The 12710-nt window shown below is 39.7% G+C and overlaps 1 protein-coding gene and 1 pseudogene across 2 annotated transcripts; one reads left to right on the top strand and one right to left on the bottom strand.

Annotated features, from left to right (window-relative positions):
- Nucleotides 1–591: 591 nt before the first annotated feature.
- On the bottom strand, nucleotides 592–3083 carry LOC147279251 (amino-acid permease BAT1 homolog). Its single transcript, XM_086250378.1, has 7 exons — nucleotides 2958–3083; nucleotides 2606–2785; nucleotides 2399–2518; nucleotides 2070–2261; nucleotides 1663–1968; nucleotides 1386–1568; nucleotides 592–1304 (listed from the first exon to the last, which is right to left on the bottom strand). Exons 1-7 carry the CDS (start codon nucleotides 3042–3044, stop codon nucleotides 813–815), a joined length of 1560 nt encoding a protein of 519 aa, XP_086106504.1. The 5' UTR covers nucleotides 3045–3083; the 3' UTR covers nucleotides 592–812.
- Nucleotides 3084–4548: 1465 nt separating this feature from the next.
- LOC147279250 (amino-acid permease BAT1-like) lies at nucleotides 4549–12496 on the top strand (annotated as a pseudogene). Its single transcript, XR_015123500.1, has 7 exons — nucleotides 4549–4667; nucleotides 4967–5146; nucleotides 5257–5376; nucleotides 5731–5922; nucleotides 6143–6430; nucleotides 11614–11796; nucleotides 12004–12496. The product of XR_015123500.1 is annotated as an amino-acid permease BAT1-like (transcript).
- The last annotated feature ends 214 nt before the right edge of the window (nucleotides 12497–12710 follow it).

Here is a 12710-nt window from a genome sequence, read left to right as displayed (position 1 = left end):
TTTGTTGTGAAGAGTGAGTTTGTTTGAACTCAATTATTTTGTGTCTTATTCTTAATCCAACTTCTTTTTTCCACCTTTACACTTGCAAGTTATACGGTTACAACAAATGGCAACCATGGGTGATTTATTCTTGTAAATTTTTTTTTTTTTTTTTTAAGAACCAGGCCTCTTCAAAACTCAATTTCTTAGTTAAAAATCCTCTTAACCTAAATATAATGTAATACAATCAGCTCATGAACAATAAAATATTAGACGGAAATTATAATCAAGTATACAATTAAACTAAAGAAGAAAATCAATATTTAAGAACTGGTGTTACACAAAAGAGTCACAGAATTGGTGCTGATGATTAGTGCAACAAATTTGTAAAACCTAAATATTCCAACAATAATTTTTTAACAAGAGGGGAACCAATCTTTGTTGTTTGGGTTGAGTGCCACATGGTTCATCTTGTTTTCCCACCTATACTATTTTGTGCATTTATGTACTCATAGCCATGTAAAGACCTTCGCGTATTAATCAGGCCATTTTCAAATAGCAATCAGCTTCAGACTGCTTGTTATGAACATTCTTATGTACTTTACTTAAACCTGCTTTCAATGGGTATATCATGTTTTCTTTTGGATTTGATGAGTTCTGTTACAAATTATGAAATTGACTTAGAAATGTAACTCCAATGCTTAGCTGAGTATTACAAAGAACCGGTTGAGCAAGTGCACCACTATTGAAAAAATTGAAGTTGGCGGCAACATGATGATGAGTATAACATTTTCTTTTATACTTTTTGGTGCATGCGAATGCGACTGAGGATTCTAATGGTTTCCATTTGGTACATCAATATTTCTTACAGGTCCTTTGAACCATTTCCTTGCATCCAAAACCCACCAAAGCATTACCAGTGCCAAGACAAGAGCGACAGCGATTGGTGCATAATTGAAAGTTTTCCATCTAAAAGGGGAGGTAGTTGGCAATAGGAAGACTGAACAGGTATAACATATCCACAGGAAGGCCACCAAGCAAACTGGCCTTCTTGCTCTACCCAAATAAAAGGGTCCTGGTTTGAAGTTCTCTTCAGCCATCACCAGCCTAGCAAAGATTGGTACGGCGTAACCACCCACCCAGCCAATTGTACTGACTGAAAGGATGGCTGTGAATATCACGTCAAGCTTCAAGATGGGTAGTCCAAGCAGCATAGTAATGGCGGCGCAGAGCCACACAGCATTTGTTGGCACCTTGGTTCTTGGGTTTACTTTCCTCCAGATTGATGAAAATGGGAGGCATTTATCCCTTGATACAGCATAAATCTAAGAGTAAAAATATAAAGTACATCTTTAGCTTCAAAAAATAGAGCGAAAGGGAGGGTCAAGAGTTTCGGTTTTTCTTACTACTCGGGCAGCTGTGGTGGTAACAGATAGCCCACAAAAGAAGAAGGAACCCCAGATGATAAACAGGAAAATCACAGCTCCAGTGGAATTATGAAACCTCCCATAGAAGGCATCATATATTATCTGTGCTGGTACAAGTACACCAGCAGTCTCATTGTCTGCATTGTATAAATAGTCCAGGTCCTGCATTAATTAAGAATCAAGTTCTAATAAGGATCTAATGAGTCATTTCCTTTAGCTTGATCAAAAAGCAAAAGGGTACGTCTCTAGAGCATACCTGGATGCTGAAAGTCAGAGCTAAGTAATATGCCCAACCAAATACTGATATAATCCCAATGCTAGATAGAATAACTATAGGACCAGTTCTATCTGCCCCTTTTGTCTCCTCAGTAAGGTGAGCAGCAGCATCGTAGCCGTACAGGCAGTAGTTGCTCAGAAGCACTGATAAAATAACTGCATAAGGTATGCTAGAAATTCCAGTTGACTCAGGAGATGTTTCAAAATGAGTGAAGACATGAGAAGCTGGTTGTGTCTGCTGTGCCACCAGAGGAAGCATTACAATCACAAGCAAACCCCCAATTACCTGTATACTTGAGTGAGAGGTCAGTAATCAGTCTTAACAAGCCTACTTAAGAGATTAATTTGATCCACATTTTAACGACTATGAAGTGTTGAAGAGCAGACCTGCCACCATATGGAAATTATGTTGAGATATGCTATCACTTTTAATGCAAATGTGTTCAGTGCTGCCCATATGATGGTTATGCCCATATACATGCACACAAATACACTCCTTGATGCAAAATAGCCTCCACCCTTGTTTGTCCCAGTGGCTACAAGAATGAGCATCTGCAATGCTTGTGATCCGGAATATGCCTAAAGGGGAAAACAAAATCATATATAGAAGAAAAAAGTTGGTAGCACTGCATTATATTGTTTTCTTTGATTGTGCATCATCATCATCATCATTAGTTCATTATTAATCATCTGAAATTTGATGCAAGTGGCTATACCTGAGCACCTATTGCAGTTACCACACCGATGGTCTCAAGCCAAGCACAGAACCATGAAGCAAATGGCCCCCACCTGGGTCCAGCCAAATGGGCAGCCCAGAAATAAAGAGAACCTGTGGTCTGGTCAATGTTTAAAGCAACCAAAGTCATCTTAAATATTGCTGACAATTAGTTTGAAGGAAAAGCAAAGAATGCAGAAATGCATACTGGGAAAGACGAGCATATCTCAGCCATGGCGACTCCCACAAACCATGTGAAGAATGTGACAACTATCCACCCCCATATTAAGGTTGCAGGACCTGCATAACGCAAGCTTTGGCCATAGAGAGGTGTACCAGTGAACACTGACATGCATGAAAATGTTATTGCAAGTGTCTTAAACAGACTCTGTAGAAAACCCAAGTGAAAAAGATTAGATTTTGATACTCGTAAATTCTTCACAAATCCAAATCCAAATTGGAAATAACAGAGTTCTCAACATGGTTGCAAGAAAATTGTATAAAATTAATGAAGCAAACACCTTGCTATAGCTAGAAAAAGAAAAACAGTGAGAGATTACCATTTCCCTTCTGAGTTCTTGCTTGTATCCAAGCTCATTGAGACGCTTTTCTCCAGAATCCATTTCCAAAGCCTGGTGATGAGTCATTCTGATATCCTCTGACTCTCAGACCTGTATCAGTTTCTTGCAATGTTACATATTAACAGGAAGAAAGAAGTTATATATGTCTTGTCTCTTTTCAAATTCTTACTTTGGATGGTCAGAATATAAGACTGGTGGATTTGAATTAGTCTTGAAATTCAAATTAGTCAAAGACTGCTTTGATTAAGACAGGAATGGAAGCACAGTGGGAAAAATGGAATGAGTCGTAAGCTTGTGGAAGACCAAAAGGTCCAAAACTCTTATTGGTGAGCTGTAGTAGTGTTAATCTTGCTTGCAATAGGATGATAATTGTTGTTTATATATTGCTTTAACTAAAGAAAGTAGATAATACATATTATATAAGATTAATTTCCAGCTGGTGTAGTATATGGTCAAGATTGAACACAGTAGTTCACACTAAAGATAATTATAATAGAATCTTTGACTTGCATGTTTTTTTCTTGTATGTAACCTATGACTTATTTGATTCTCTCTCATTGCTACTCTCTTAGTATCACTTGCCTTGTCTTTTACCAATTTGAGTACAACTAATGGATAGAGAACAAGTCAAAGCAGTTGAAAAGTTTGAATCTCAGTTGGTCCAAATACTAATGAAATAACTAAGTTTGAATCTTCTTTGTGTATGTGCAGCCTATGCCTATCTAATATAAAAAGAAACTAAATATCATATGGATAGCGGTCATTCCCAGGTACTTTTCTCCACTGATACAGAAGGCTTTTTGCATAATACATTTCCAGATTACAAAGGTATCAGTAGAAATGATTCGAATATAGACTTCCACACTAATATCATATTAAGATTTGTTAATTAAAATTATTCTAGAAAACTTGAAATTGTAGACGTGAGCCAATAATTATTTTATATTTTAATAAAATTAGTAGACTCTTTTTCTCTATAAACAACTAAAGTTTAGTAAAACGTCTTCCTGTCAAGCTAGTAGTACTATTTGTCAGCTCAATGCAAGGCATGCATAACATTAGACCAAGTGCAGTAGACTGGTTCATGCAGGGTCTTTGTTGCTTACCAAATAATGTGTCAGAAGACATGTCAGACATTTATAATGAACTCATATTTGAATAAATGAAATGCTATCGCATTAATTTGGTGGTGAGTGTAAGAGTAGTACTATTTGTTGACATGCTTTCTTTAGTCAAATCAATATATAAGCCACAACCATCAGGATTGAGAAAAACTTCTATATAAGAGAGATATGGGCTGACTTGGTATTTCAAGAGATAGAAACTTCCTTGAAATTGGTGAAATTTTTATTTGATGAAGTATAAAAGCATAATTGTCATCATCTTGAAAAGAATCTTATCCCAACCATGTGGTTACTGATTAGTACAACAGCCCACCATACTAGGATCTTGGTCTTCCACTTGCTTATTATGATTAATATTTCCATTGTTTTATTGGTGATCAATTAATGCAGTCGTTCATTGATTTGAGTTTCAAGACTAATTCAAAACCACCACGCTTATACTTGTTATCGTGTAACTTAAGAATTGATTGTACAAATGGATCAACAGGAACATGTTTTGGAAATGGATTCTGGAGAAAAGCGTCTCAATGAGCTTGGGTACAAGCAAGAACTCAGAAGGGAAATGGTATTCTCTCACTGTTTTTCTCTTTTCCTTATTAGGTGTTAGTTTCATTAATTTTCATACTACTTTCTTGCAAGTTGCAACCGTGTTAAGAGTTCTGTTATTTCCAATTTGGATTTGGATTTTCTATAAAGAGACATCAAAGCTAAAGCATCCAACCCAAAACAAAAAGGCATGGGAGCACGTGTGTCTGTTTACCTAACTAGTGAATTGCATGCTCTCTTTGATAACATGTCGAAGTTTGTTGAAGTATTAAGTTGAATCACAATAATTTTTTGCACTTGAGTTTTCATTTTCTACAGACGCTGTTCAAGACACTGGCAATAACTTTTTCGTGCATATCAGTGTTCAGTGGTACCCCTTTGTATGGCCAAAGCATGCGTTATGCAGGTCCTGCAACCTTAATATGGGGGTGGGTAGTTGTCACATTCTTCACATGGTTTGTTGCAATTGCCATGGCTGAGATATGCTCCTCTTTCCCGGTATGCATTGCAGCACAGCATTCTTTGCTTTTCCTTAATTTCTTCTCCTATATATGGACTTTGTCAGCAATATCTAAGATAACCTTGGTTGCTTAAAACATTGACACCAGACCACTGGTTCTCTTTATTTCTGGGCTGCCCATTTGGCTGGACCCAGGTGGGGTCCATTTGCTTCATGGTGCTGTGCTTGGCTCGAGACCATCGGTGTGATATCTGCAATAGGTGCTCAGGTATACACCCACATCCTGTTTACCATATCTTTTTAAATGACTTTCTGCAATCTTACTGCAGCAATGAATTTCAGATGATCAGTAATGAACTAAAGAGATATTCTTTGGTGGGAGTGTGGGACAGTCCTGCCACGTTTATGGTGCAACCTCCAATGAAATACTAACATGTTTGCTTGTTTTAAGTAAAGTTTACAGTTTTTTAAAAGCAATTAGAACACATAGTGGTGGTACCATACACGTGGTACGACTTCCCCATTCAGGACTTTGTTGATGATGATGATGCACTACCAAGAGAAAACCGTGCAATGCTACTAATTTGACTTCTTTTATGATTTTCTTTTGCCCCTTTATAAGGCATATTCTGGATCACAAGCATTGCAGATGATCATTCTTTTAGCCACTGGCACAAACAAGGGTGAAGGCTATTATGCATCAAAGGGTGTGTTCTTGTGCATGTGTATGGGTCTAATCATCATATGGGCAGTACTAAACACATTTGCACTACAAGTGATAGCATTTCTCAACATTATTTCTATATGGTGGCAGGTCTGCTCTTCAACTCTTCTGTTTTTGGCTACTTTTCATTGTAAGATATACATAATTACATATGTTCTCTGCTTCATCCTTCATTAAAATGTGTAATACTCTTTTGGTAGTGAGCTACTTTCCCCCATTTTGTGTTGTGCTTTAATGCATTTACAACACATAGATCAAATCTATTAAGTAGGCTTTTTAGTTAATACTGACATCTTACACAAGTATACAGGTAATTGGTGGTTTGGTTGTGATTGTAATGCTTCCTCTGGTGGCACAGCCAACACAACCAGCTTCTTATGTCTTCACTCATTTTGAAACATCTCCTGAGTCAACTGGAGTATCTAGCACACCTTATGCAGTGAGCATCTACTCTCTATACGGCTATGACGCTGCAGCTCATCTTACAGAGGAGACAAAAGGGGCAGATAGAACTGGTCCTATAGCCATTCTATCTAGTCTTGGGATTATATCAGTATTTGGTTGGGCTTATTACTTAGCTCTCACATTCAGCATCCAGGTATATGCTCCAGAGAAGTACCCTTTTGTTTCTTGATCAAGTTACTTGATAATATGGCTGAATGAATTTTAATATATCTCAAGGTATATTTATACAGGATACATAATACCATTTAAGGTAAGTCAACTATACAGCTATGACATTAATTCCTAGCTAAATAAGGAAAACCTATATACACGCTAACTCTCCCCCTCAAGTTGGTGCATAGATATCGCTCATGCCCAACTTGGATAGCGATGCATGGAATGGACCACTAGCAACAGCATGAGTCATCATATCAGCCAGCTGATCCGCACTCCTAATATAAGGAACCTCTATCACACCAGCATCTAGATTATCCTTGATGTAGTTCCTGTCAAGTTCAACATGCTTGGTTCGATCGTGCTGTACAGGATTATTAGCAATCTCAATAGCCGCCGTGTTATCACAAAAGAGCATCATCGGTTTCTGAGGACCATACCCGAGTTCACTTAAGAGAATTTTGAGCCAAGTAATCTCTGTAGTTGCATGATGAAGGGCACGGTATTCAGCTTCTGCACTAGACAGTGATACCACATTCTGTTTCTTACTCCGCCAAGTCACCAAATTTCCTCCAACAAATGACACATACCCTGAAGTAGACTTCCTATCCAATCTGGACCCAGCAAAGTCTGAATCAGTGTATCCCACAATATCTAGGTGTCCATGCCTGGAGAACATAATACCTTTACCTGGAGAGGACTTTAGATAAGCCAAAATACGATTCACTGCATCCATGTGTCGGTTGCTTGGATTATGCATGAATTGACTCACAACACTAACTGCATATGATATGTCAGGCCTAGTATGAGCTAAATAGATCAACTTCCCTACTAGCCTCTGATACCTTTCCTTGTTTGTCGGAACCTGATCAGGATAGATAGTCAGACCATGATTCACCTCAATAGGAGTATCCACAGGTTCACAGGCAGAGTTACCAGTTTCAGCCAAGAGATCTAATGTATACTTCCGTTGAGAGAGGAAAATTCCTTGCTTGGACCGAGACACTTCAATGCCCAAGAAGTATTTTAGAGCTCCTAAATCCTTCATTTCAAATTCCTTAGCCAAATAACCCTGAAGCTTCTCTATCTTACTTGGATTACTACCTGTAACAATCATGTCATCAACATAAACAATAAGCAAGGTAATATCATCACCATCTCGTTTATAGAACAGGGTGTGATCTGCCAAGGCTTGCTTAAAACCATATGCCTTCATTGAGTGGCTTAATCTGCCAAACCAAGCCCTCGGCGACTGTTTCAGTCCATAAAGCGCCTTCTTCAGCTTGCATACCTTGCCTCCTTTCGGTGTAAATCCTGGAGGAGGATCCATATACACCTCCTCTATCAGATCACCATAAAGAAAAGCATTCTTCACATCAAACTGTCGTAATGACCAATCCAAATTAGCTGCAAGAGAAAGTATGACTCTAACAGTGTTCATCTTGGCCACAGGAGCAAAGGTCTCTCGATAGTCAATCCCATAAGTCTGGGTGTAACCCTTGGCAACCAGTCTAGCCTTGTACCTGTCAACTGTACCATCTGATTTATATTTCACTGTAAATACCCACTTACACCCTACTGTCTTCTTTTCCTGAGGTAACTCGACCATCTCCCAAGTAGAATTCTTCTGGAGTGCCTTCATTTCTTCTACCATAGCAGACTTCCACTTGGGATCTCCAAGAGCTTCCTGAAAATGACTAGGAACAGACACAGAAGACAACTGAAGGGCAAAAGCAAGGTGAGACTTAGACAAACGATGATAAGAGACAAAATCTGACATAGGATAAACTACATTAGAAGATGATTTAGAGAAGCCCAACCGATCAGGCTCTCTACGTTCACGAAGGGGATATCTTCTATCCGGACCACCAACTTGTGAATCCAAGTCAGCAGATTCTGAAGTTACAGGGTTAGGATTCAAATCAGTATCTGAAACTGAAGCTATAGGGAAAGAAACATGTACCTCAGAGTCGATCTTAGAAGAGTCATCCGATGGCATGGTAGTATCATCAAGAGGAGTACTGAAATTAGAGGGAGGCACAGCAGTAGTAACTTTGTTTCTCCTAGTATAGCCTTTTTGGAACAACCGGGCCGGCCTTTCCTCAGGTTCGGATTCAGCCATCACAGGATCAGAACCCGAAACAGCTGAATCCTCCCCCTTACCCGAAATCCACAATCTCTTTTCATCCAACCACAATTGTTCCTCTTCCTTACTTCGAATCTCCCCCTGAAGAGGTACCATTGAGACCTCCCCAGAAAAATAAGACACACGCTCACAAAACTCAACATCCATGGACACATAGATTTTACCTGTAGGAGGATGAAAACATTTATACCCCTTTTGAGAATTAGAGTAACCAAGAAAAACACACCTAAGAGCACGGGGATCAAGTTTATCCCTATGAAGAGAGTGAACATGAACAAAACAAACACAACCAAAGACCCTAGGGCAAAGATTTAGGGCAGAAGGGATAGGGTGAAATCGTGACAACATCCGCAATGGGGTCTGATAGTCAATGATACGAGCAGGCATTCTATTGATAAGAAAGACAGCAGTCATGACAGCATCAGCCCAGAAGCGTTTCGGAACATGCATAGTAAAACATAAGGCCCGTGCCACCTCAAGAAGATGACGGTTCTTACGTTCTGCTATGCCGTTCTGTTGTGGCGTGTAGGCACACGTCGTCTGGTGGATGATGCCATGTTGTGTATAGAAATCAGTAAGTGACTGATTAACAAACTCACGACCATTGTCAGAATGAAATACCTGAACCTGAGAATTAAACTGTGTGATAATCATTTTGTAAAATTTAGGAATAACATGGATAACATCACTCTTAGACTTTAGCAAGTACACCCAGCTCACCCGAGTACAGTCATCAATAAAAGACACAAAATATTTATGACCAGAAGCAGAAGGAGTAGAAAACGGACCCCAAACATCTGTATAAACACATGAAAAAGGAATAGAGCTTTTATTGAAACTCACTTTAAAAGGAACACGATGGTTTTTTGCATAAATGCACTGTTCACACCTTAAACTAGCAACAGGAATATTGATAAACAACCTAGGAAACAAACGTTCTAGATAGACAAACGATGGATGTCCAAGACGACAATGCCATAAAAGAATCTTCTCCCTTTCAGACCCTCCTCTTCCTACTTGAAGCCCACGGCTAGACTCTGACTGCAATTGTCGGGTCCCCTCTAAGTAGTAAAGACCCCCTCTCTCCCTACCAGTGCCAATCGTCATCTTCGTGAGATTGTCCTGAAAAACACAGTGAGTAGAATGAAAGGTCACAGAACAATTAAGACTTTTAGTAATCTGGCTAATGGAGAGGAGACTATTAGAGAGATTAGGTGCAAGCAAAACAGAAGACATGGAGAATGAAGGAGAATGAAGGAGAAAGAGAGACAGTCCCGGCCCCCGTAATCGGCATGGGAGTCCCATCGGCAACCTGAACAGACTTAACAGGCGGAGGTATTAGAGAACTGAACAAGGAAGACTTACTAGTCATATGATCAGTAGCCCCTGAATCAATAACCCAAGTGTTAGTAGAAGAAAGAAATGCAAAACCAAAATTACCTCCTCCTTGGGAAGAAACTCGAGAGACCTGAGAAGCAGAAGAAGGACATGTGTCAACAAGGGCAGACTGAGAGGATTTCTTGTTCCTTCTCTCGGCTTGCTTAAGCTTATACCACTCCGGGTAACCATGCTTCTTCCAGCAAACATCCACTGTATGTCGAGTACTATTGCAATAAGTGCAGAGGCGAGCAGAAGGCTCAGAGGAAACAGCAGGAGGGGCTGGCCGAAAGCTGCTTTTCTGGGCTACCAGGGATGAAGCCATAGAACTATCTTCAGTTCCCATGGTGACCTGTCGTTGTGCTTCGCGACGAACCAGTGAGTAGGCTTCTTCCAGGCTTGGTAAAGGAGAAGCAGCCAAAACACGACTGCTAACTTGATCCAAACTGTGATCAAGACCTGCAAGAAACATATAAACACGATCCTCAGCTATACGCTTCCTCTGTTTCTCAGCATCAGCTGTACACTCCATATCATTAGGCCGTCGATAATCTAACTCCATGAAAATGGAGTTCAGCTCATTATAGTACTCAGTGAGAGGTCGGCCACCCTGACGCAATTGAAAGGTCTTCTTCATCAATTCATAAACCTGAGAAGAGTCAGAGGCATCAAGATAGCTCCTCTTAACAGCATCCCAAACCTCCTTCGCTGTTCCACACTGAACGAAATGAGACATGAGATTGGGCGTCATGGAGTTGATGAGCCATGACTTCACTATGGCATCTGCAGCTTCCCACTCATCATAGGTCGGATCAGTCTCTGCAGGTGCAACCTTCCTGCCTGTAATATAGCCCTTCTTATTTCTGCCGGCAATATGCATCTCCAAAATCTTAGACCAAATACGATAATTAGTACCATCTAATTTGATATGGATTGGAGAAGAAGTCTCCTGAAAAGTCACAATGGATGACATCTTGTTTTCAGAAATCACAGGGGTCTTGCTGGCAGAGGCAGTGACAATTTCGTCAGACATAGGATGCGGCTAGGATTTCTTTCAAAGAAAGATTGAGGCTAGGGTTTCGGCTTGGCTGATCGGCACCTTCCTGTTTGGCTAGGGTTTGTTGATGGTGTTTAGCTAGGATTTTAAGAAAAGAAGATAGGCTAGCAGCAGCACAAGAGAAGAGCTAGAGTTGCTCTTGGAAGGGTGCGGCAGCAGCAATTCTTCAGGTTAGGGTTTCAGCAAGAACAAAGAAAAATTTTTTTTTTTTTCGCAGTACTGTAGCGGCGACACTGTAGCAGTACTGTAGCGGTACTGTAGCGGCGACACTGTTGCAGTACTGTAGCGGCGACACTGTAGCGGGTACTGTAGCGCGAAAAAAAAAAAACTTTGGAAAAACCTAGATCTCTAGGCTCTGATACCAACTTGATAATATGGCTGAATGAATTTTAATATATCTCAAGGTATATTTATACAGGATACATAATACCATTTAAGGTAAGTCAACTATACAGCTATGACATTAATTCCTAGCTAAATAAGGAAAACCTATATACACGCTAACTAAGTTAAATGCAATAACTAATTAGATCTTTATTAGAACATAATTCTCATCTTTATTAGAACTTAATTCTGAATGTAGGATCTGGACTATTTATACAATACAGACAATGAGACTGCTGGCGCACTTGTACCAGCACAGATAATATATGATGCCTTCTATGGGAGGTTTCATAATTCCACTAGAGCTGTGGTTTTCCTGTGTATCATCTGGGGCTCCTACTTCTTTTGTGGGCAGTCTGTTATCACCACTGCTGCTCGAGTAGTAAGAAAAACCGAAACTCTAAACCTTAAACCCGTGCTCAATACAAATCCCATGATATTCAGTATTCTTATATGAACATGCCAAGTACTGTTGGATCTTGTATCCTTCTATGATAGTGGTAAAAAAAAAATTGAATATCCATCTCTCCCTCCCTTTCTCTCTCGGTTTTCTACAGCTAAAAGTTAACTTTATTTGTTTTGCTCATAGGTTTATGCACTATCAAGAGATAAAGGTATCCCATTTTCACCAATCTGGACGAAAGTACACCCAAGGAGCAAGGTTCCAACAAATGCAGTGTGGCTTTGCGCAGCCATTGGTATATATGTTGCTTGGATTACCCATCTTGAAGCTTGATGTAGTATTCACAGCCATCATTTCTATTAGTACAATAGGGTGGGTGGGTGGTTATGCAGTGCCAATCTTTGCTAGGCTGGTGATGGCTGAAGAGAACTTCAAACCAGTACCCTTTTATTTGGGCAGAGCAAGAAGGCCAGTTTGCTTGGTGGCCTTCCTGTGGATATGCTATGCCTGTTCAGCCTTCCTATTGCCTACTCTCTACCCTCTTAGATGGCAAACTTTCAATTATGCACCAGTAGCTCTCAGTGTTGTTTTGGCACTGATAATGCTTTGGTGGGTTTTGGATGCAATGAAATGGTTCAAAGGACCAGTAAGAAACATTGATGTGCAAAATGGAAACTGATAGAATATATCCTCAGTCACACTAACCAAAAAGTAAAAAATAAAAGGTTATACTCAGTCATATTAGATACTGAAATATAGGCAGACTGTTAGCTAAGTGTATATATGTAACATAATGTCACCTCCGTAAGCTAAGTGTATATAGGTAGCATAGTCATGACCTGCTGTTGGCTAAAATGGCTGGTGAATAATTCAGGGCCAGCCCAAGACAGTGT

The sequence above is a fragment of the Dryas octopetala genome, chromosome 7, assembly GCF_963921425.1.
Source record: "Dryas octopetala chromosome 7, drDryOcto1.1, whole genome shotgun sequence".
Lineage (NCBI taxonomy): Eukaryota > Viridiplantae > Streptophyta > Magnoliopsida > Rosales > Rosaceae > Dryas > Dryas octopetala.
The sequence above is the reverse complement of the archived record's forward strand: the minus strand, read 5'-3'. Positions and strand labels throughout refer to the sequence as shown.